General features: G+C 50.8%; 12 protein-coding genes across 12 annotated transcripts; 5 read left to right on the top strand and 7 right to left on the bottom strand.

Annotated features, from left to right (window-relative positions):
* Positions 1 to 613: 613 nt before the first annotated feature.
* On the bottom strand, positions 614 to 2186 carry N7509_002629 (alpha-hydroxy acid oxidase; the record flags this gene model as incomplete). The annotated part of the gene is made up of 9 exons (XM_056627266.1): positions 614 to 689; positions 752 to 828; positions 893 to 1149; positions 1206 to 1280; positions 1329 to 1481; positions 1537 to 1771; positions 1850 to 1952; positions 2009 to 2042; positions 2093 to 2186. The coding sequence occupies 9 exons, from the start codon at positions 2184 to 2186 to the stop codon at positions 614 to 616; spliced, it is 1104 nt and encodes a 367-aa protein (XP_056493061.1).
* Positions 2187 to 2556: 370 nt separating this feature from the next.
* Positions 2557 to 2886, top strand: N7509_002630 (NAD(P)-binding protein; the record flags this gene model as incomplete). Its single annotated transcript, XM_056627267.1, has 2 exons — positions 2557 to 2573; positions 2631 to 2886. The coding sequence occupies 2 exons, from the start codon at positions 2557 to 2559 to the stop codon at positions 2884 to 2886; spliced, it is 273 nt and encodes a 90-aa protein (XP_056493062.1).
* Positions 2887 to 2908: 22 nt separating this feature from the next.
* N7509_002631 (uncharacterized protein) lies at positions 2909 to 3786 on the top strand (the record flags this gene model as incomplete). Its single annotated transcript, XM_056627268.1, has 3 exons — positions 2909 to 2966; positions 3022 to 3476; positions 3529 to 3786. 3 exons carry the CDS (start codon positions 2909 to 2911, stop codon positions 3784 to 3786), a joined length of 771 nt encoding a protein of 256 aa, XP_056493063.1.
* Positions 3787 to 4362: 576 nt separating this feature from the next.
* On the top strand, positions 4363 to 6386 carry N7509_002632 (uncharacterized protein; the record flags this gene model as incomplete). Its single annotated transcript, XM_056627269.1, has 2 exons — positions 4363 to 5302; positions 5386 to 6386. 2 exons carry the CDS (start codon positions 4363 to 4365, stop codon positions 6384 to 6386), a joined length of 1941 nt encoding a protein of 646 aa, XP_056493064.1.
* A 189-nt stretch (positions 6387 to 6575) lies between these two features.
* N7509_002633 (dihydrodipicolinate synthase family protein) lies at positions 6576 to 7469 on the bottom strand (the record flags this gene model as incomplete). The annotated part of the gene is made up of 1 exon (XM_056627270.1): positions 6576 to 7469. The coding sequence occupies one exon, from the start codon at positions 7467 to 7469 to the stop codon at positions 6576 to 6578; it is 894 nt and encodes a 297-aa protein (XP_056493065.1).
* A 629-nt stretch (positions 7470 to 8098) lies between these two features.
* On the bottom strand, positions 8099 to 9713 carry N7509_002634 (uncharacterized protein; the record flags this gene model as incomplete). The annotated part of the gene is made up of 3 exons (XM_056627271.1): positions 8099 to 9282; positions 9341 to 9540; positions 9592 to 9713. 3 exons carry the CDS (start codon positions 9711 to 9713, stop codon positions 8099 to 8101), a joined length of 1506 nt encoding a protein of 501 aa, XP_056493066.1.
* Positions 9714 to 11067: 1354 nt separating this feature from the next.
* On the top strand, positions 11068 to 12643 carry N7509_002635 (MATE family efflux transporter; the record flags this gene model as incomplete). Its single annotated transcript, XM_056627272.1, has 2 exons — positions 11068 to 11677; positions 11736 to 12643. 2 exons carry the CDS (start codon positions 11068 to 11070, stop codon positions 12641 to 12643), a joined length of 1518 nt encoding a protein of 505 aa, XP_056493067.1.
* Positions 12644 to 13272: 629 nt separating this feature from the next.
* On the bottom strand, positions 13273 to 14420 carry N7509_002636 (CRAL/TRIO domain protein; the record flags this gene model as incomplete). The annotated part of the gene is made up of 2 exons (XM_056627273.1): positions 13273 to 13592; positions 13649 to 14420. 2 exons carry the CDS (start codon positions 14418 to 14420, stop codon positions 13273 to 13275), a joined length of 1092 nt encoding a protein of 363 aa, XP_056493068.1.
* A 267-nt stretch (positions 14421 to 14687) lies between these two features.
* Positions 14688 to 16871, top strand: N7509_002637 (DNA-directed DNA polymerase alpha subunit POL12; the record flags this gene model as incomplete). The annotated part of the gene is made up of 4 exons (XM_056627274.1): positions 14688 to 15010; positions 15069 to 15248; positions 15324 to 16626; positions 16698 to 16871. 4 exons carry the CDS (start codon positions 14688 to 14690, stop codon positions 16869 to 16871), a joined length of 1980 nt encoding a protein of 659 aa, XP_056493069.1.
* A 281-nt stretch (positions 16872 to 17152) lies between these two features.
* On the bottom strand, positions 17153 to 17773 carry N7509_002638 (uncharacterized protein; the record flags this gene model as incomplete). Its single annotated transcript, XM_056627275.1, has 1 exon — positions 17153 to 17773. The coding sequence occupies one exon, from the start codon at positions 17771 to 17773 to the stop codon at positions 17153 to 17155; it is 621 nt and encodes a 206-aa protein (XP_056493070.1).
* A 494-nt stretch (positions 17774 to 18267) lies between these two features.
* On the bottom strand, positions 18268 to 20152 carry N7509_002639 (translation initiation factor eIF2B subunit delta; the record flags this gene model as incomplete). The annotated part of the gene is made up of 2 exons (XM_056627276.1): positions 18268 to 19269; positions 19340 to 20152. The coding sequence occupies 2 exons, from the start codon at positions 20150 to 20152 to the stop codon at positions 18268 to 18270; spliced, it is 1815 nt and encodes a 604-aa protein (XP_056493071.1).
* Positions 20153 to 20531: 379 nt separating this feature from the next.
* N7509_002640 (kinesin-3 family protein uncB) lies at positions 20532 to 22591 on the bottom strand (the record flags this gene model as incomplete). The annotated part of the gene is made up of 2 exons (XM_056627277.1): positions 20532 to 22210; positions 22309 to 22591. The coding sequence occupies 2 exons, from the start codon at positions 22589 to 22591 to the stop codon at positions 20532 to 20534; spliced, it is 1962 nt and encodes a 653-aa protein (XP_056493072.1).
* Between the last annotated feature and the right edge of the window lie 282 nt (positions 22592 to 22873).

Below are 22873 nucleotides of genomic sequence, written 5' to 3' on the forward strand. Positions count from 1 at the left end.
AAAGGTACTTTTAATTAGAACAAACATTTGTACTCCGTAATACGGTTCGATGTGGAGGATCGGCTTTTCATTAATTCTCTAAATTCGGTTTAGTGGCCCCATTGCTTAAAGGGGGTCAGGGCCATGGATTCACACAGCCTTTTCCCAAGGTTCCATTGAAATGAACTCCCGCTAGGATGGCCATGCAGTTTTTGGTGCTAAGTATAGCGTGGGACTAAGCGGAATGGTGTTGCCTATCCCCATATTGCTGCGGCATCTTCTTACGAAACACACATCAACCACACCGCCACGCTGTGGCTCAGATGGCCGTCTAGATGGGGTCGTTACGTATTCCACTGAATCATTGGATTCCGCGGCACGGAGAAAGAAACGGAGAACACAACAGGGTGGATATCGATATACATTCAGGTGATTTTCTGCACTATTGACATCGAACCAGAGAGGGAGAGAGAAGGCTCAGCCCTTCAGCCCTAACCGATTTGATCAGCTGAGTGCCAAGACTCTTGGCACTGGGCCGGGTCACCGGATACTCGGCATAACATAACTTCCTGTTATGAACACGAACACAAATAGCCTACCTCTGCCTCTGCCTCCGCCTCTGGAGTCTGCCTCTTTATAACTTGGCCAAAATACCATCAGGTTGCAACACTGACAAATAACTCTTTTGGATCTCGCCGATATTGCGGCACCTAAAGATGTTAGCGACACCGATCGCAAATGCCACGAGGGGTACACCACGAGGAGATCTCACCCGGCCAACGCCATGGTAATCTTTAATTCTTGGCGCAGAATCTTGATCCCCAGCTCCACTCCTTCTTGTCCATCATACTGCGTGTGATCAGCAAGGGCCGCAGAAAAGAATGTGCACACGAACTGGCGGGAGAAAACATACTGCCAAACCCCAGATGGGAACTCGTCCCAAGAAACAAAAGCTGGCACCCAGAGCCAGTGCCTTGAAAATGTCCGAGCCTCGACGGATTCCACCATCAACCGCAATTGGAATCCCTCCTCGTGCGGCGACAGGGGCGCAGATGCGCAGCGCATCAAGGGTGGACGGGGTACCGTCTAGCTGGCGTCCGCCGTGATTGGAAACGATCACTCCGTCAACCCCATACTGGATAGCCAGTTCCACGTCCTCGGGAGAACAAACTGCAGGGGTCCACTCATTAACAAAGATCGTTGCCAAGGAATGTCATGTTTCTTACCTCCTTTCAGCCAGATTGGCAACGAAGTATGCTCCCGCAGCCAGGGGATGGTGCTCTCCCAGTCCAAACTGGGGTCTGTCAAAAGTAAGCTCAGGTCATATACCCTTGAGACGGTGAACAAACCGTAGTCGGTGCGGTCTGAGTGGTCGCTTCCACTGCTGAGAATATTGGGCCATTGCATGCTCTCCGGCAATGTGTAGTCATTTCGGTACTCGTTCAACCGCTTCCCCAGTACAGGCACGTCTACCGACAAGAACAATGCCTTGTATCCCGCCTCTACAGATATTATCAGCATAGATTGGATAACAGTATCATTGGGAATAGCACTTACTCTCCGCTCGCTCCAGCAACTGTATCGTAAGTGATCGGTCCTTCAGCACACACATTTGCATCGCATATGGGTTTCCAAGACCTTGCGCAGCAACATCTTCCAACGCGTAATTCGAGTAGGAAGATAATCCCATTGCGATTCCATAGTTGGCGGCTGCGCGGGAAGTTGCTAGCTCACCCTCTGGGTGTGCAAGCTGGTGGGATGCACTGGGGCTGAAGCCAAAGGGGAGAGAGACCTATATGACCGACGGGGATTAGCTCTGTTCTTTCAATCCTTTTTCTCAGTATCCCATTCCACTTCAGAATCAACTAACCTTGGAGCCAAGGATCTCGGTACTGGTGTCTATTTCCGCGACGTTGACTAGGATTCGTGGTCTGATTCGGTAGCGATCGTAGGCGGACTCATTCTCACGCAGACTGGCGGTTGAGATGGTTAGCAGACCCTTAATTCGATATTTTTGTATAGTTCATACGTGATCAGATCCATAGCTCCCTCATTGTAATAGTCTGCTGACTTTAGTGCTCGTTTTTGTCTTGATAAACTCAGAGTTGCCTACCTCGGACCATAGGGGATAGCCGCTTGCTGCCCAGCTCTTTAAGGTCTGCAATACAGCATACATCTTTGTGAAGGGTCTCGCCGCGATGCGCCATGATTAATTGAGTTGTAATATGTGTAGGAGGGAAGAAAGGAGAATTGGAGAAAGTTTCGAAGACGATCACAATAAGTAAGTTATCTCTACACCCGCGAAGCTACAAAAGATTGCAAGTGGTATCCTAATTCGAACACATGCTCGCATGACCTTCCAAGTGTATACATTTAGAGGAACTGGCTTCCTATCGCAGAATCCCCGCAAGGTGACCGTCGGGTGGCCGTCGGGATCGCCTTCCTGCAACAGAACCACCCCGCAGTGCCGCCGCAACATAGTATTAAAAGCAACATTCGAGCACGCGAAACACACAGTTCTGCATAACTATTTCCTTCCAAACTAGAACAGCTCACAAGAAGCTTCTATCAATCAACATGACTCGCATTTTACTGTGAGTTAGGGCCCGTCTGTCTTGAATTGGTGGCTTACATACGCTTTACCCCTACAGGACTGGCGCCTCCGGCTACATTGGCGGGGATGTTCTCCACCTCCTTAAGACTAGTCACCCAGAATATGAGTGCAGTATTTTACTGCGTGACAGCGGCAAGGCGGCCGCTATCTCCAAGGTATTCCCCGATGTTCGTGTCGTGCTGGGGGACCTTGATGCCGCCGCTTTGATTGAAGATGAGGCTGCCAAGGCGGACGTGGTTATCAGTAAGACTATCTTTGTGTATGAAAAAGGGGACATGACACTAATAGTGTGAAGATGCTGCTAGCAATAAGAACATGACTTGTGTGGAAGCCATTGCCCGTGGCCTCAATAAGCGCAGCGGGTCTAAGCCTGGTAAGTCAGGAGTGGTTGTTCTAAAGTGCAACCCTAGCTAATGAAGGCGCGACAGCCCACTGGATCCAGGTCTCTGGTGCAAGTGTTATCTCAGTTCCCGATATTCTGGCTGGCACCTTTGGCGAGGGCTCCAGCAAGAATTACGGCGATGTCGACAATGCCGAAGAAGTCCGCGATATCATCCGCAAAAATGCGGGCATGAGGGTCGTAGACAACCACCTGCTGAACAATGTGACCGGCTCTAAGACTGCCATCATCTTCCCACCTATTATCTACGGTGAGGGCCGAGGTGTTACCAAGCAGCGAAGTGTACAGATCCCCGAGCTCTCACGGGTAGCGATTGAGACGCGACAAGTCGTTCAGGTGGGCAAGGGAGAGAGCACATGGAGCAACATCCACATTGCCGATCTCAGTGATTTGTTTGTCAGGCTGGTTGAGAAGGCCGTCCAGGGTTCGGAGGAGGCGTTGTGGAATCAGAACGGACTTTATTTCATGGGAAACAGCATGCTGGTAGGTTAGCTCGACCATTCCAGAACCGATCAGAGGGCTAATTTGTGTTCAGTCCTTCGGCAAGATCTCACAACTCGTTGCGGAGGCCACGCACGCTCTTGGCTTAACTGACACAACGACTGTCAAGAGTCTCAGTGCTGACGAGGCGGACAAGTTATGGGCGCCTGCCAGAATATTCTGGGGTACTAACGCACGCATGGAAGGTCAACGAGCCTCGCGCCTGTTGGGATGGTCTCCACAGAAGCACTCAGTCGAGCAAGAGATTCCGACAACCGTCAAGGTGGAGGCGACTCTACTAGGCAAGCTGTGAGGGATCCAATTGGATAAATTGGAATAAATTAGATAGTAAACTACCCTAGGTCATGGGATCCATTCCATGGTCGTGGCGAGGAGGGGCAAATGTGAAGATAGAAAAATGATAAGCAAAAATGAAATTGGCAAGTCATTCCGACCGCGGGTTTGCGGGGCTCCAAGCTTCCACTGGCATCACCCCGGATTTTCTTTCCTCGCCATGGACTTCATTGATATGAATTAATACAATCAATTCCGGTTTCTAAATCAATTTGTATCAACAGGCTTAGTGCTATGGCGAGCTCGAAGCGAGCCCGCGCTCGCCGATCCCATGTTCTAGGTGGCTGCAGTACTTGCAGACGGCGACACGTCAAATGCGATCAGAAACGTCCGGCATGCCGGACTTGCCGAGCCCTTGGAGTCACCTGCGAAGGATTCCCCAATCAAGTTCTTTGGATGCGTGATGATGAACCCGGTGATATCGATGGGAGCCACCGTGGCACTCGCCGACATCTCTACACAGGTATGAGGCGCTTGATACGTACCTGCTCATATAACCAAGCTAAACAAATGAATAGAGGAATCCCGGCTGGCAATGAGTACGGCCCTCGGAAGCAATCTGATTTCAGGTTCTATTGATGCATCCTTGGCCGAAGTCGACACAAGGTCGCGAGACCCGGATCGACATCTCAATCATGACATTGTCATCGGTCCCTTCGCAGTTCTCGACTTTACTGGATCGGCCTCGGAGCCTCCAGCAGAAGAAGATTCCACGACAAGACAAGAAAATGAACCAGCTCCTATAGACCCATTACCTGTCGGAGACTCAATAGATGCCATCATTCCTCCGGAAATTCTGGATTCCAGCCCGGTGTCAATGATCGACTCTCTGTCTCAAATGGACGATTTCTTACATTGGTCCGACCTCCTCAGCTTCAGCCCTGATCAAGCAGGATTTGCGACTCATCCAACTCTAACTATGCCTAATGATTTATCATTCGATCTTACGAACGATGCCCTGCTTCTTCAGAATTTTGCACACGGCCCAGACGAACCCATGCAACGAATGACTCCTCAGCAAACCCCAATGGAGATGGGCCCCATGGAGGCAGACGTTCTTAAGGATGCTCAATTTCTACTGAAACACTTTCAAGACATCGTCATTCCTCAAATAATGGCTATTCCATTTGGTCAGAAATCTCCGTGGAAAATCTTGAACCTACCAGCGGCAGTCGTGGCATTTGGAGACACAACTTTCCTCGGAACAGAAGGGATAAGCCATGCTCGACTTGCGAATCTTTATGGCCTTCTTGCATGTGCGGCTATTGATCTAGCTCTGAAGCCACCGTCAGACCCGACGCAATCTGCCGAGCCCTGGTTTCAGATCGCAAGCCAAACATATCAAAAAGCAAAAGATCATATCCAGACTTCCTTGCAGCACGAGACACAAGGCCCAAAGAAGGCAAAATACAAGGATCAGCTCATGGCTGCCAATATTCTCACACAATATGCGGTAAGCTTCTTCGTTTCCTGCCGTAGGTTTTCGTGGACCGTTATTAACGAATGCAGATTCTATCCGGGCAACAACAACACGCTCGCTGTTTTTTGATCGATGCAGAAAGGCTTCTACGCCTTCGAGGGCTGTCAAAGCGACGAATATCAAAAAAGGCGCGGCTCTTGCACCACGTCTACACTTGGCTGCGAATAGTAGGCGAAAGCACCTTCGTCCTCCACGATTACAGCCTCTCTTATTCATGCCTCGCTTCACTTGGCTCTTTACCGCGCTCCCATACCTCCAGCCTGGCGAACAGCAACAATGCAATAGTCCCGAACGAGCCCAACTCCAAGCTCGATGACTTTCTCCGCCTCGAAAACCAAAATTCAGATAGCGACCTCAACATTGACGAGCCCAAGGATCGAGCCTCTGGGTTCCACGACATCCATCTTCACGACTCTCGCAGCTTCCCCGAGACCTTATACAAACAAATCTATGGCATCCCAGAGACATGGCTTAGTCTAGTATCCCAGACGACAAGATTGGCAAATGTTTTGACGACATTTCTGGTCGCCCGAAACTTGGGCAGAAATGTCAGCCTCGAGGCCTGGGAATGCATACAACGCCGCGCCACGCGACTGGAAAACCTCATCTGTTCTTTCAACCTCGGTCTGGCGAGGGGCAAAGTCACCGATCTCCAGGCTACATCCAAGCCACACGCGCACATGTTGGAAGCTCTGAACAGCGCACTTGTCATCTTTTTCTACCGCAGAATCCGCGAAGCTCACCCAGCTGTACTGCAAGGGCATGTCGATAGCGTCATTTATGCGCTTGAAGAATGCAAAGCCTCACTGCTAGAAGACGGCCCGACGGGGCCTGGAACGGCCTGGCCAGCTTTTATTGCTGGATGTGAAGCCCTCACTACGTCGCGGCGTAATGCAATTATGCAATGGCTCAATGATGCAAGCTCAACATGCGGATATGCATCATTTGCCACAGCCCGCGATATAATGGTGAAATCATGGCAGAGACAAGATGAGCACTTAGCAGCAAACCGAGGTGATTCGATGCCGTCTTGGATTGATATTGTGAAAGAGGAGCAAATTTGGCCTCTATTTTGTTGAAACTTGAACTCCTTCTAGATTTGTCTTCATACTACCACCTTTTTATGTATTTAATGACTACGACTACTAGCGCATACTAACTACTACTTTGCATACTAGTTATACTCCATGAAGAAACGATGGATTAACTCATTGCCGTGGCATAACATTCTCTCTATGGTAAATTTTCACATCAAAGCGTAAATACATCTAAATCGTCTTCACATCAGCATTCTGAAGCAGTTGCTTCAGCTCGGCCTGCAGCTCGGGCTTCAGAAGGGAGAAAGGCTTCCGCAGGCCACCAGTAGGCTGCCCAATCAACTCAACGCCAGTCTTGACTGCACCGCAGTAGTTGTGTGCCTCAAGGAACTTGCAAATAGGGAAAGCCTTGGTCCAGAGCTCACGACCACGCTTGAGATCGCCCTTCACAGCAACGGCATCCCAAAGCTCAACTGCCAGCTCAGGAATGAAGTTGGCAGCTCCCCACACACCACCGGGGCATCCAGCGGCAAGTCCGTAGAAAGTAAGGGTATCCCATCCATTGAAGGCTGTAATCTTATCCGAGAGACCGAAAATCAACTCCGTAAGGGCTGGCGCGTTGCCGGAAGTATCCTTGAGGTACTTGACGCCAACCTTGGACAGACCGGCAATCTCTGAGGGGGAGAGAGTCAACCCAGAAGCACCGGGGATATTATAGAACATAATAGGAAGCTTGGACTTGTTGTGGATCTCGCTCAGCAGCTCCTCCAATTGCTCCAGGCTAACAGGGTCGTAGAAAGGAGGGACGACCATGACGGCGGTGGCACCGGCTTGTCCAGCGTGGATGGAGAGCTCGACAGCCTCATCGTGAGAGCAGCTACCAGTACCAATAACGACGGGGATGCGGCCGGCGGCGTACTTCACGCACAGCTCGGTGAGTTGCTTGCGTTCGGCTGTGGACAGGACGGTGAATTCACCAGTGCTACCGCCAGGCACAAGACCATGGACGCCGGCCTTGATGAGGTGTTCAATGTGTGCTTGTAGGCGGCCTTCGTCGATCTGGGTCTTATCGTCATTGAAGGGGGTGATCAGAGCCACCATGATACCGGTAAGTTCTGAAGACATTTTGAAGGTTGTTGTTGATGTTATTGTTTTTGAAGGACGAGTTTAGTAGATTCAAAGGAGGTTTGGAGGGGTAAAGGATGGAGGGGTTGTATGAATAGATCTAGTCAGTGCGGACGTCACTTGTAAATATACTTGCATAGAACGGAGTTGCTTTCTTCTTGTGTTCAACTTGTTCCGTGCTCCATCCCACCTTGGCTGGTATAGATAGCCTAGGGTAGGTGGAGTGGATTTCTATAGAACGGAATGACTTGCCCGATTCCGTGGACCCACTTCATTTGGGGGAATGAGACTCCGACCTGCGGGGTACGATCACTTTGTTCATGTCGTCAATAGTATACAATTACATCATTAGGGAAAATGAGGGGATCGATCTTCTATTTTGTGTTAGGGTCCACGGAGTGTTCAAAGATTGTAGACCATTAATCTCCGCAAATATCGATTTCCAGGCCAGTTCTAAAGTAAACCCCGGAAGTCAGAAAAATAGCAGAGGCTATCCCATTCTCAAACTATGCCGAGGTCTTCATTACTACTTGTACTGATTCTCAACGGTTTAAGGCTTGACAAAGGCAATTCGTCATTCTAAATTCTATCATAAACACATTTATCTCTATACACTACTCTGGTCATCTTCATAGCTTATTGCCCATGTTGACATGAACAGCCTTGATCTGGCTATAAGCTTCTAGACCAGCCTCGCCAAGCTCACGACCGATACCGCTCTGCTTAACACCTCCGAATGGAACCCGGGGATCACAGTCCTGACTGCTGTTGATCCAAACCATACCGGACTCAATCTCGGAAGCGACGCGATGGGCTCGCTCTAAATCAGTAGTGAATACGGCGGCGCCCAGGCCATATTGACTGTTGTTGGCACGCTTGATAGCCTCCTCCTCGCTATCAAAAGGCAAGATGACAACAACAGGTCCAAATACCTCCTCTTGAACAATGCGCATGGAGTCTGTAACATCCGTAATGACTGTGGGCTGGACGAAGTATCCATCCTTGTTCTTAGAATCAGCCAGAGTATGAGGAGCACCACCGGTCACAATAGTGGCACCCTCAGTTTTGGCAATCTCGAAATAAGACAGAATGCGCTCATATTGCGCACGAGTGACCTGAGGACCTTGGAAGGTATTCGCATCCCACTGATCGCCAATCTTCACCTCTTCCACGGCCTTCTTGAAGTTCTCCAGGAAAGTGGGTAGAATGTCACGGTGCACGAAGATTCGTGAGGTGGCGGTGCAGATTTGGCCCTGGTTCGACATGATACCAAAGTGCGACCACTTGACTGCTTGATCCATATCTGCATCAGGGAACACCAGCAATGGCGACTTGCCTCCAGTCTCAAGAGTAATATTCTTTAATGAACCCGCTGCCATCTTCATAATTTCCCGGGCAGTGCCTGTGGATCCCGTGAAGGCCACTTTATCGACAAGTGGGTGAGATGCCAGCGCAGCACCTGCATCCCGACCGTAGCCGTTGACGATGTTGATCACGCCCGGGGGAAATCCGGCTTCCTTGATCAGCTTGCCAAGAATGAGGGCGCTAAGAGGGGTTTGTTCAGCAGGCTTCAGAACAACGGTGTTGCCACAGGCCAGAGCAGGTCCCAGCTTCCAGGTTGCCATGGACAAAGGGTAATTCCAAGGAATAATCTGGGCAACAACTCCGATCGGCTGACGGATGGTATAGGCAAACTTCTGAGGGGTAGTGTTGATGGTCTGTCCGAAGGTCTTATCGGCCCAGCCGCTATAATACCGGATAGTGGTGATGGCTTCAGTAAGATCTTCCTCGAAGGCGACATGGTAGGGTTTTCCTAGTATTATAGTGAGCCTATGCATGAAGAATCGGCTATAATACAGAACAAAACCTACCGTTATCCCAGGCGTCAATTGTAGCTAAGAGCTCCCTGTTTTGCTCGAGAAGATCGGCGAGACGAGCCATCAGCTGGCCTCGCTCGGTTGCGGGGAGGAGCTTCCAGGATGGATGAACCAAGGCGGCTTTGGCGGCTTGCACTGCGCGATCGACATCCTCGGGGCTAGCAGCATCGACGGTGGCAATTGGTTTATCTGTGCTGTTCGGAGTTAGTCAATTGCATGGGAGAGAGAGTACTGGGGAAACTAACGCGGGGTCCAAGGAGGTGATGGTTTGGCCGCCGGTCGCTGGAACAAACTCGTTGTTGATAAACAGACCGGTAGGCTGCTGGTAGCGCTGCCCATTAGGGGCGACAATCTCTACTGAGGTCATTTTAGAGAATATGAAAAGATCCCGGAGGTAAAGGAATTAAAATGGAATGGGAATGGGAATGACATTGGAGGCGCGGGGTGTATATAACTAATATCATGATAGTCTTGTAGTACTAGAGAGAAAGGGCAATCAATTCCGACGGTGGAGCCCTCCAGAGGGAAACTAGTCTGTCTCCGTTAGGTCCACGCGGAGAAGCTCCGATGAGGGTTTCATTTCATCGCTTATTCCAGGATCGACGATAGTATTCTTATCTAAAGTTGACTGTAGCTGTTATTGTTTAGTAGCTAACTTAGTATGGAACCTCAAGGCTTCAAGGTTGGAGAGAGTCTCTTACATAGGTGCAGCCACGATGTCGATCATAAACAGAAGTCCGTATGATGCATGCATTAAATTACAGCCTTTTGAGCCGTGTACTAAGATGACTGGGTCTGCAAATGTTGTGTAACGAGGCTGCTGGTCGTGATTGGCTGATCACCCGGTTCGTTGCATCCAGGTTTGTACATATGGACACGAGAGTTCTGCCTCGCATGAACCATGCTGTATGATGTATCGAACCAAGCGACCTACAATAGTGTATTACATACAGTACGGACGTAGTACTTATGTATACAAATACGAATTAAAGATACAAGTGGTTTCCTTTTGAGTTTCAAGTTGCCATATGGATATTACTGGTAAAGGACGTGCTCCCTGCCACGTTTCCAACCAGGTTAACCTGTAGAGAAGCCAGGCAAGCCTCAGCCACCGAGGTGTCATTCTCAAGATAACTGGGAACCGAAGAGGGAATATAGAAATTATTAGATTTTGATCTCTCCCACAATTCACTCCTGTGTTCGAATCTTTACCCCAGCCCCTCGCTTATGAGGCAAAGAATTCTCATACTAACTCTTTTGATATCTATTAGCATCGTGGGAGGGCATCAATTGCTCAATCTCACAGCAGCATGACACTATCAAGCATCAGCTTACAAGAAATTAACTCAAGAATTCCTGTCAAATAACAAGCCACGACATGTAGGTCAAGTGGAAATATCTATGCACGAAAGACCCACAATATTGCCCATTTCCGGCGTTGATCCCTGCAGTAAATCATGGAGGTGTTAGTTGCATGAATGAAAAACTTTGTCAATCCTTCAGCTCAGAATAAAAGCACTCCCGGTCGCCCACAGTCTTAAATTGCACTGCCTTCAAACGCAACCAGCAACCCTTACTTGGGACTTGAGCTCAAGTGCATGGGTTCCCCACGATCTGAAGTCCCTTGCCAAGTCCACCAGCGCGCGCTCTTCATCTTGCATTCCCCTCTTAGCTTTGGGGACTTCGAACCTATTTTCTCTCCTTCCGAAAGATCCACCGATATGACACATGTAAATGAAAATGGCAGGCCAAGCTCTGGCGATCGCCCGAACGAGCACTCTTCACTCATTCCCAAGCCCGTCGATTATGAAACAACACGGCGGCGCAATGACGATGGCATGAATAAAATCAGCCGCTCAGCTCAGGCAAAATGTGTTTTTCTCGAATTTTGGATACTGTTCAAGGGCGCTGCCCCGGTAGTTCTGGCTTATATGCTTCAGATGAGCCTACAAACAGTCACTGTCATTGTCGTTGGCCAGTCATCGCCAGAAAACCTTGCTGTTGCGGCATTTTCAATGATGTTTGCCGCGGTCACTGGATGGATGATTGCTCTCGGAGGAACAACAGCCCTGGATACCCTCGCCTCATCGGCATTCACCGGAAGCGAGAGTAAGCAGGATCTAGGAATTCTGTTGCAGCGTGCCTTCTTGGTGCTTGGGACCTTTTATATCCCAATCGCAATTATCTGGGCATGTTCGGAACCTATTTTCCTGGCTTTGGGGCAGGATCCTCAGATTTCCTACCAGAGCTCTCGGTTTCTGACGGCTCTCATCCCCGGTGGACTTGGTTATATCTACTTCGAGACCATGAAGAAGTATCTTCAAGCTCAAGGTAGATGCATATCGACGCTTCTATACTTTCCGTTTCCGCTAATGAATTGTTTTACTAGGAATCATGCGCGCTGGGACTTACGTCCTTATGATCACATCTCCTCTCAATGCCGGATTGTGCTACTTGTTCTGCTACACCCTAAAGGTTGGACTTCTCGGGGCCGCAATTGCGGCTAATATATCATATTGGTCATCATTCATTTTGCTAGTTCTATATGCACGCTTTGTTACTGGATCCGAATGCTGGGGAGGATGGTCGCGAGCAGCCTTCCAAAACTTATGGACTTTCACAAGACTGGCACTCCTTGGAATCATGCATATCGGTACAGAGTGGTGGGCATTCGAAATTGTCGCTCTGGTAGCAGGCCGGTTGGGAAATGTCGCTCTAGCTTCCCAAAGCGTTATTATGACCGCTGACCTTATTTTGAACACGATTCCATTCGGATTCGGCGTTACCACATCATCTCGAGTGGGCAATAAACTGGGGCAGCGGGACGGAAAGGGTGCTTATCGAACCGCCCATTTATCCACGTTGCTTTCAATATTCTTCGGTACGGTCATCCTGGTAGTGCTCATGGCTACCCGGTACCAGTTCGCCAAGCTCTTTAATAATGACCCACAAGTGGTTAAATTGACAGCAGAGGTTATGCCTTTTGTGGCTCTGTTCCAGATTGCGGATGGTATTAATGGGAGCTGTGGTGGCACTTTACGAGGGATTGGACGGCAACATTTGGGAGCTGCTATCAACATTGTTTCCTACTACTGCTTCGGTATTCCTCTGGGGATTTATCTTGCCTTTCATGGCTGGGGTCTTAAAGGGCTATGGATGAGCAACTGTTCGGCACTTTGGTGTGCAGCAATTCTGGAATGGATTTTTGTTGCAATAACAGACTGGGAAAAAGAAGTGCGCCAGGCATTCAAGCGTATGGATGTGCATGATGGTGTGGAGGCCGGGTTATGGTGTTGAGAATGATATATTTGCCCATAATTGACTATGGTAGGAGATCGGAAGCCTGTGGCTTGATTTCTCCTCCGACATTACATATTCAGATTGAAACATAATAGATCACGTTAGCGGATATGGACGAGGAGAGAGACACGACGACAATTTTATGATCAGATGAAAGAGAAGACAATTTGAAGAGAGTGAAGTCAGCTACCTAGGTAGTATCAAGACACAGAAGGCACGATATCTGAAGCTACGTATATACTAGTAAGGTTCCTGCACCTTGAAATATCCCTACTATAGAATACTAATTATTCAAATAAAGATACAAGAGATTGCCTGCAAATCTGAATTCCTAACAGCAAGGCATGCTTGCAAACAACATGCAATCCGTCACACTTCTAGTTGTTTCTATTTTTGGAGGGGGGAGGATGAGATAGATCTATCAGTGTATTATCTGCAAATTCTAAGATGATGTCTATGACCAAAGGCTAATATGTAACCAAGTGCAAAATAAACGATGTGAACAGATGCAGATAAGGGTATATATCAGGCCAAAGTGCGAGAACAAGGACGCAGGATACACCAATGGGTATTATTCAGAAAGAGCAAGCATTCAAGGCATTTGGACCAAGAGTTTTGCAGGCAGATCACTCTGCCTGTCCGTTGGTAGCCTGAGAGGCAGAGGGTATGTTCTCGCCCTTCAGGTAGTTCTCAATCTCACCAACCTGCTTGCCACCCTGGATCCACCGTTCGCGGTAAGCCTCGCGGCGCTGATCAGCCAGCTTGTTCAAAGTGGGCCAGTAGGTCGCGTGATCATATTTGAACTCAACATCACCTCCAACAGACTTCAACAGCTGACCGGGAGGAACATGCTGCCGCAGATCCTCGTTGAACTTGAGCTTCTCACGAGTCAATGGGTCGATAAAAGGTGTGATCACTTTGAAGAAACCCCAGATCAAGAAAGGAACTACGTGAGGTCGGAATTAGCATTGGGCAAAAATAGTAAGAAGGTATTCTAGTTACCATTGATCACGAGCGCACGGCCTAGGCGCTCAGGGTAGTGATTCTGGAGAATGCTGAGGGTTTCTCTCGCCTGGCCAACACTGGCACTCTGTCCGGACTTAGTGTCGCTAAAGTTGACAAGCAAGGCCAGGGTCTCCTGGTCCGGTCCCATGAGATCAATGACACGCTCAAGCATGAAAACCAAGTGCTGGACTTGGCGCTCGCTCTTCTCGGTGTTTTGGTTCGAGGGCAACAGATAAAGACACGGCCGGCCGTGAATATCATAACCCAGGAGCACCTGCTTGCCAGTTTCATTCTCAATGGAGATATAGTCCGGAGTCAATTTCTCCATGCCGTATTCCCGGCGCCAGGTAAGGGTAGCCTTGATCCGAGTCTCAGCTTCCGCAACATTCCACTTGGTAGCGCGCAAGTAACGCAGCAGACATTCACGAGTCAACCACATCCGCTCATCGCCGGTAATTGGAGCGGACGAGGCATCCTTTGCGGCCGTGTTGGGGATAGTGGTCCAGGAAGATACTGTCTTGAGGAAGGTGTCGTACTTCGTCTGCTGGTCCGCAGTCAGCTTTGCGGGTGGCTGGGGCTTGCTGGACTCGAGCGGCTTGCCGAATGGCTTCTGGATGAGACCATCGGCGGCAGAGGTCGGGAGATCGAGATCGGCAGCAGCTGGTGTGCTCGGTTGTTCCACAGATGTTGGGGCGGTCTCTGGGGTAATGGAACCATTGTTGGTGGGCGTCACGGTTGCTGCCACTTCGGCAGATTCATTGGTAGCCATGATGATCTGAGGATAGTTGTGAATGTGTCAATGCGTGCCACCAGGGAGTCTCTCAAATGTTTCGGTCAAGGATCGAAGCTAATTGGTATTTGGGAGGTCCATGGCCCACTGCGATCTGCCGGTTCGCATCTTGCCTTTTTGGGCCCGCTGACTAACCGACACGTCTGGCGCGTCGCGCCGCGCAGGTCGCAGAGTTGAGAGATGGATTGTTGGACATTGGACATTGGACATCCTCGACATCCTCGTTTCACCACACCCGCGCACACGATGGCTGACGCTGCAGCGGAGCTCAATGAGCTCTTTGCGGCCTCCTACCCAGAAGGTCTGCCTAAAGATGTTCTCGCGGAGCTTCAATCCATCCTACGAGTACACTCGATCTCCGCGGAAGAGCTCTTCTACAAATGGGAGTCCTACAGTATGAAGATGGGAGAAGACATAAAGTTGAATCTTGACACCGTTCGGGGGTTCAAAAAGGATGTTCAAGAGGCTCTCGAGCGTGAGAGTCGCGCCAAATCTGGTCGACAGGCAGACAGGAGGACCGCAGCTGTTGGAACCCCGCGTGCGGCAGCAGGCACTGATATGTTCGGAATGTATGTGACTGGCCATGTGGGATGATTTCAAGAGCAAAGATAAACTGACTTCGTCTAGGCTGGACGGATTGACACCCGGTTCTGCGAATGGCCGGCCCTTGAACGGAGGCTCTGTGAAGCGCAAGTCCAACTTTTCGTCACCCGCTGCGCCAAAATTCGGACGAGTCGAGAGCAATGGATCACCAATGGGAGCCAAAACAACCAGTTCTGCGATCAATGGCGCTGCCAACGGCACACAGTATGCGATATCCCTCTGGAGTTGATGTGTAGAAGGATACAAGTCGTTCATTGGATATACTAACACAGAAGACAGAGCCGTCGCATTCGCTGACCGTTCAAATGCCGGCCAAACAATAGAAACGCTGAATTCGCATCTTTCGGCACCGGTTACGCCAATGGCCCCGTTCTCCGAGGCGCGGATCAAGCCTACCGCCAATACAGATTTGAAGAAGTTCGGATACAAGCCTATGGGAATGCGCCTCTCCGAGGCGTCGGAGATCTTGGATGACCGGATTGACGAATTTGCCGCCATTTATCAAAAACACTACGACTCTGACGAGCTCACTTTTGGAAGTGCGGCCACCCAAAGTACATCCGAAATCATCGCTGTAGGTCGGATTGCATCCGACTCCCTTGAGGGGAAACTGAACCCGGCTTCTTTGGTGCTTGAAACTTCGCGCAGGACTGGAGCTGGCAGGCGTGTGCCCCTCAAAGTCGAATCTGTACCTGGATTAAATTTCATCCCGGGCCAGATTGTTGCTCTTCGTGGAATCAACCCTTCTGGAGATTACTTCACGGTTAAAGAGATTCTTCCGATCCCTCTCTTGCCACCTGCCGCATCTCCAGCAGTTGCTCTCGAAAATATTAACGAGCGCCTCGAGAATGGAGATGCCAATCCTCCCCTCAATGTTATGGTAGCGGCTGGTCCGTACACAACAGACGATAATCTGGATTTCGAACCGCTGCAAGAACTCTGTCAAAAAGCCGCCGAGGGTTACGCTGACAGTCTCGTCCTAATGGGTCCATTTCTGGATATCGAGCACCCTCTAATTGCTTCCGGAGACATTGAGTTGCCCGAAATTAAGGGTCTTGACCCCGATACTGCTACGCTCACAACAGTCTTCCGGCACCTCATCTCAGCGCCCCTGGCACGCCTTGCGGCTGCAGTACCCAGCATTACCATTGTACTGGTCCCGTCCGTTCGGGATGCGCTGAGCCGACACGTTTCATGGCCTCAGGAACAACTTCCTAAAAAGGAACTCGGCTTGCCAAAGCAAGTCCGAATGGTCTCCAACCCTGTCACACTATCATTCAACGAGACTGTCTTCGGCATGTGCTCACATGATATCCTCTCTGATTTGCGCCGCGAGGAGGTTCTCCATGGCCGCCCGGCTGAGGGCAACCTACTGACTCGACTGCCCAAGTACCTTGTTGAACAACGGCACTTCTCCCCTCTATTCCCACCCTCCGGCCGTGCAAGTCTTCCAAAGCCAAGTACCGAAGGTGCACTTGCCACAGGTGCTATGCTGGATTTGCCCTATATGAAGCTTGGAGAATGGTGGAATGTCCGGCCTGACATCCTGCTTGTTCCCAGCATGCTGCCGCCATTTGTCAAGGTTTGTGTTTCCCTTATCTAACCCTCACAACACCACTGATCGTAACCTATACTAATTTCACTTTTCTCTAGGTGGTGGATAGTGTCCTCGTCATAAACCCCGGCACTTTGTCCAAGCGCCGCGGCGCCGGCTCCTACGCTCAGCTAGCAGTCCACCCACGAGTGATATCCGACGAAGAGCGTGAGCAGAAGCAGCTCGATCACAAGCTATACGAGCGAGCCCGAGTAGACATCAACCGAATTTAACCAGGGGCCGTTGTACACATACTGCATGACACCAGGCGTTGGGGCGTGAAGTGAAACCGTGGCGAGAAAGCAGAAGCTACGCCAAATAAGATTATAGCGAATATTCGAAGTGATATTTCTTCCCATCAGCAATACCAATGAAACGAAATCAATGTCACAAAACAAAAAGAATACTACCTCCGTAAGGCGGAATGGGTATCAGAGACTCCCGCAATGCAAAGTTGAAAAAAAAAAAGGGAAAGACAAGGGAATAGAACAGAGCAAGGCCTTACGGTCTCCCCTCATCGCAGCCCAACCGTCCTCCGCCCACCCATCTTTCTACCCGCACTCCTCACTCGAACAGCGGCACTAGCAGCCGACGCTGCACCACCACCACTCCCCCTCAACGTCGCGCCAGGTCCAGAGCCAACCGTCCCACCACCCGCCCCCGTAGTCGCCGCAACAGCACCACCTCCATGCCCCTGCCCACTAACAAGTGCCTGCAAGCCTAGATCCCTCCAAACAGCCTCGCGCCTGCGCTCCATGGCGCGCGCGATCCCGAACGCAGCATGCTGGTCCGGTACGACATCGTCCTCGTCTTCGGGGTTTGGCGGCTGGTGTTGCGGCGCGACGTAGATGTCTTCGATTGGTAGGAAGGAGGGGATGCTGGATTGGGTTGCGGAGCCGTATGTTACTGCGTTGCTGGCCCCGGTTGGCTGGGTGGTTGTTGCGGATGGGTTGAGTGTGTGTGGATTTGAAGAGGAGGATGTGTGGGGTCGTGTGAATTCCTCGAAGAAGTCTGCTAATCGTGCTTGGTGCATGTGGATGTGTGTTGCGGAGGAGTCTTTGCTCTGGTGGGTTGTTAGTGGCGGTTTGCTGGTTTGTTTGGGAGAGTGCAGTTGGGGTTGGTTGATACGGACCATTTTGGCTGATTTGAAAAGCTCGTGGCTCTTGTATGTTTATATTCGGTGGGTTCCAAGGTTTCGATTTGGGAATCGCTGAACTGTGCAATGCGTCGTTGAGAAGGTCTTGGTTGCTAAGAAACGTTGTTGACATGGACCCCGGGCCCGGCAGAATGGATTCACTCCGCGCACCGCTTTCAAGGCGGTGGATAGCGTGTCAGCCAATCCAATCCAATTCAACCCTAACTTGAAATGAGATATATAGATACGAAAGTCATTCGACGGTTCAAGGTTCTGGACATATTCATTCATTTCGTATTCAGATCTAAAAGTTCTTCCCGGAAACCGAAGACAAAGATAATGCTGAGGGTCATTACAAAAAAGAACCCCACTACTGCGCAGACAAGCTAACATTTGGGATCTCTCCTCAAAAAGAGCCTTGATAAGAAAGAAGTCAAGGCCATCTCAACTTTTCGCGGTATGGTAACATATAGCATGGGCATAAAATAGTCTTATCAGATATTCGTACTCATCCGGTGGACGATTGGCACCGCGCTGGGTGGCAAGCTGCCCATCTCCGTAATCACCATGTCCACGTACTCCGCTGGAGTCACATCATACATGATGTTCAACAGCTGCAGGTGAGGAGTGTCTTTCCAGTTGGCAAGAGGGGAGGGGGAGGGGGTACGAGCTGAGGCGGATGAATCTTGGGTGGGAGCTGCAGAAGCACCCTTGCCACCCTTCTTAGGCTCGACTGGAGGAGCAGTAAACGCAGCAGGGTCGGGGAGGCCAGTCACTTGCTGTGGAGGGTTTGCGGGAACTAGCTCGTCGGCATCGGCGATTTCGTTGACGACGATGCTGTCGAGAGCGACGCGGTCAGAAAACTTGATTGTCTCGCAACAGACGATAACGGGAACTTCAACGCCACCGGCGCGCTCTTTAGCAGACATGGCGACCAAAGCGGTACCGACGCGAGAGTAAAGACGACCATTACTGGTCATACCGTGTGCGCCAAGGAAAACCTTGGTGGCGTCCTTGATAGCATGGCTGATGGCATGTACGAGCGAATATTGAACGTCCAGGCCAGCGTTGGCCAGAACTCGAGCAAGACTCTTGCCTTCGAAGAGAGGGCGAGAATCAATGATCGATACGCGAAATCGCTTTCCTTCCTTGTGTGCTTGGAGGAGAGTTTGCTTGACAATATTGCTGCCGGCAAATGTCACAATCACATCGCCGTTCTCAATCTTTTCCACCGCACTTCCCGCGATGACTTGGTCCGCCACAGTAATCTTTTCGCGAATAAAGTTGTCAATAAAGTCACACAGGGTCGCCTTGGCAGAAGACTCCGGGGTAGATGGGTCAATTCCCGCAATAGCCAGCTTCAACGCGCGAATCGCGTTACCCTGACTGACGGCGAGTGGTCGACATGTCGAAAGGTAGCTGATCTGGTGGCTGAGATGGGTCGTCAAATGGCGTGCCAGCGAGGTACCCAGAGGAGTGGTGTAAGATTCAATCACCTAAAATATGAATAAAGTCAGAATAAACAGTACCATAAGGTAGATTGGCGAAAGGCTCGTAACAACTCACCCGCTTGAAAGCAAGCAGGGTCGCAACGCATCGCGCACTGCTACCGCAGACCACATAGTCTCGCAGTTGGAGACCAAGCGCAAGGACAGCAGGGTGCACTTCCTTCGCAGCACCATTGACAGTGGTTCTTCGCTGTTGGCCGTATAAATGACTGAACACGGACACGCTCTTATCTTCCTTTTTCTTCTTTGGCTCAACGGCGGTGCTAGCCTGAGTTACAGGGCCAGACCCTCGGCGAGGCGGTGCGCCCTTTGGTCCCTTCTGAGAAGCGCCTCCACTGGCAGCATCCTTCTTTGGTGTGTTTGGAGGACGAGACTGGCCTGCATCAGGAGCTGAACCGCCCGCAGCAACAGCTCCGCCGTCTCTGTCGGCCTTCTCCTTCGCGCGCCGGGCGGCCTTCTCAGCCTTGGCTTTAGCCTTCAGTTGCGCAGGGGTCAGAGGCTTGTCACTGGCACCATCGCCGCCTGTGGAAGAAGCTGCGGGGGCATCCTTGGGCTTGGAGGTTCCTTTCTCAGATTGTGCGGGCTGCTTTGCGCTCTTCGAATCGCGGATGGGGAGGGATTGAGAGGGAGAATTTTCGGCGACGGGGTTGGGGGACGCTTGGGAAGGCGCAGTGGTTGACGGAGAGGTCAGAGCCGGGTCAACAGAGTCCGCCATCTTTATTGACTCAATCGCGGTAGTTGACGGGCGTCTAGCGGGACCTTGAGTTGCGTGGTGGGGAGAGAGGGTTGACTCACGGAAAAAGAAATGATGCCATAAGCGGCCCACCGAACGCCGCAGCCCTAATCTCCGGCGTCGTTGATGCTGCTTCATATTGGCCGACCAAGATGATATCATGATTTACAAGTCAAGTACGAGAGATAGAAATGAACCTTAAGCAGCTCAGAGTACTTTCACCTCGGTTTGAGATTATTTCGGCCTCAGAAGAAGCAGTCTACTACTGTAATATGGGTCGGAGCAACACTGGGCGGTCGCCTTGGAAATTTGCATCACTCGTTATTCGTCAAAGGGGTCTCTCGCTGCTGTTCAAAGAATAAAAAGAAGACAGAATGGTCCAAACGCTGCCTAACGATGGCTGGTAATGGCCCGAGGGCTTGGGCTTCAGCCCAAACAAAAGATCGAAACAAAGACTGCGCCCGCTAACACCAGCTCTATACAAAAAGCATCAAAGGCTGCCAGGAACTCGCCAGAGCTAACGATTATTGGCAGCTATTTGCCTTAGAGCTCGACGTTTGCGAGTCGCAGTCTGCTCGTCATGGTGCCAGCGCTCATGGTCGGTTGCTAGCTTCCGTTTGAAAACACTCAAATCGCCAAGGAGATCCTGCATGTGATTTTGCATCAGGTACGCCTCCTGCTCGTTCATATCCGTCGATTCATCCTCCTCATCCTCCCAGACATCGGTCTCACTCTCGGTTTCTGAATAGGCGGGAGAGCCCTCTCGCGAACGGTTTTCTTTTGTTGCAAGGGGAGACGGGGATTCCTCCGCCAATGATGCGAGACTAGGTTGTCGTTGAGGGATATTAACTGGCGGAATTGGGTTCTTGAGACTTTCCAGGGCAAGTTTCAGGTGCAGGCGCAGTGCCTCATTTTCTGTCTGTAACTGTTGGATTTTGGACTTGCTGACCATCTGGCTTTCCTCCATTAGACGCTGCATCTTCTCAACCTTCTGCTGGTATTCATCCAACTTCTCGTCCTGAAGCTGAGTTGCGCGCTGGTTTTCATTTGCTTGGCTCACGCTTAGCTGAAGGGTGCGAATAGTTTCCGTCATCTCCGCAATCTGCTGGTCGCGCTCGGCAGCCGATAGATGGTCCTGGTTAACCCGTGCACGAGTGCGAATATTTTTGGCCTGGTCGGCGTATCGTAGAGTGGAAAGTGTCTCCTCATAATCTGCAGGGGCAATACATGCAATCATTGCCGTCTTTGAGTTTCCGCCCAGACTATCCTTCAACAACCATGTGAGAATGGAGTCACGATAAGGCACCAGATCTTTGCCCTTTCTGCCGCCTCGGGTTTTCTTGGGATCTGCCAACGCAGCTATCACTCTGCCAAGAGTTGTGAGTGACTTGTTGATATTCGAACCTTCACGGAGTCGTGCGCCAGTTGCTTCAGTCGACTTGGCCCTCTCAGAACCTGCAAGATCGACAAGGCGAATGCGAGCCGTACGTTCCGTCGTTTCGTCCGTGGAGAGATCGTGATGTATTTGCTTCAAAGTTATCGTGAAAACGGCGTGTGATCGAGAGGAGGTATCGTTCATTTTGGTGCTTGCCGTGGTTCGTGAGACATCACCCTTGCGCATAAACTTCATCAACTCTGTGTAGTTCCTTGCTGTCACTTCCGTGAGGTCCTTGACGTATGGACCTTCTGATGGAGACTCGCGGATCCGAAGGTAATGCGGGGGGTCTGTCCGTGGTACCAAAAGGTCCCGCACATGCTCATTATACACTTCAAAGTAGGATACTCGGACGTTATAACTGATGTCGGGCGAGGGTGATGATTCGATGCGCTGGAAAAGATCCTCGCAGGTACGAGGAATCAATCCTGGCTGCTCGGGCGTTCCCATCATTGTATAACTCTTGCCGGAACCCGTTTGTCCATAGGCGAAGATGCAAGTGTGGTAACCTTCGAAATTATGATCCAGAAATTCTTCACCAAGTGAGTTGTATACTTCCTCTTGGTGCGCATAATGCTCATCCTCCTCTTCGTGGGACCAGAATGAATTATCGAATGTGAACGACTTGTCTTCGAGGACCTTGCCACGGGCTTGAAACTTTGGTTTTGCTAGATCGGCTGGGCTTCGCTTCGGGGCATGTAGGAGCGTCATCTGGGTGTGAGGGTCCATCGAGATGAGACATTCCGCCTGGCGTTGGATTTCTGTTGGAAAGTGGTTAGAAACCATGGGGTCCAGCGAATCCTATGCGGCCCATAGCCTCCCCCGGGCGCACTGCGACTTGTGGGAAATGTCATCATACCTCTAGGGAGAAACTTCCGAACTCGCACCACGACGCGCACATTTCCTCCCGGCGACGGACTGCCAGGTCCATCCTGGCGTGCGACATGAACTGGGATGCCTTCTCGGGCGCGTAATGACGGGCTGGACGCGGTCGATCTGAGCGTGGCGGCGGAGGCGGAGGTGGACAGGATGCTGGGCGACGTGATGCCCGTGGCAGCCGAGAATTCGGAGGAAGAAGCGGAGGAGATCGAACCAGGCCCCGCCTGGTCGATATGGTTGAAGAAGCGCGGATCTAGCGCCATTTCCCTGCTACGATCCCTTAATAATTGAACACAAGCGTCGACGGCCTCGCGTCGTCGGTCGATGAGATGATTGTACATGCAATGAATCGTATACACATGAAATGAGGGGGGAATGAGAGTATATTGGTAGGGATGAGGAATCAAAGGGAAGAAAAGAGTGACGTGAAGTGAAGTGAAGTGAAATGGAAGGGGGGTCGGTACTGTTGTGATGCGCGTTGGTTCGCGGTTCCCTCTGGGGGGAGTTTCAAGTTCCAAGTTTACTGGCGACCTTCGAGTTGGGAA

This window comes from Penicillium cosmopolitanum (genome assembly GCF_028827165.1).
Source record: "Penicillium cosmopolitanum strain IBT 29677 chromosome Unknown utg000004l:1.0-4361866.0:1.0-4365735.0, whole genome shotgun sequence".
Classification (NCBI taxonomy): domain Eukaryota; kingdom Fungi; phylum Ascomycota; class Eurotiomycetes; order Eurotiales; family Aspergillaceae; genus Penicillium; species Penicillium cosmopolitanum.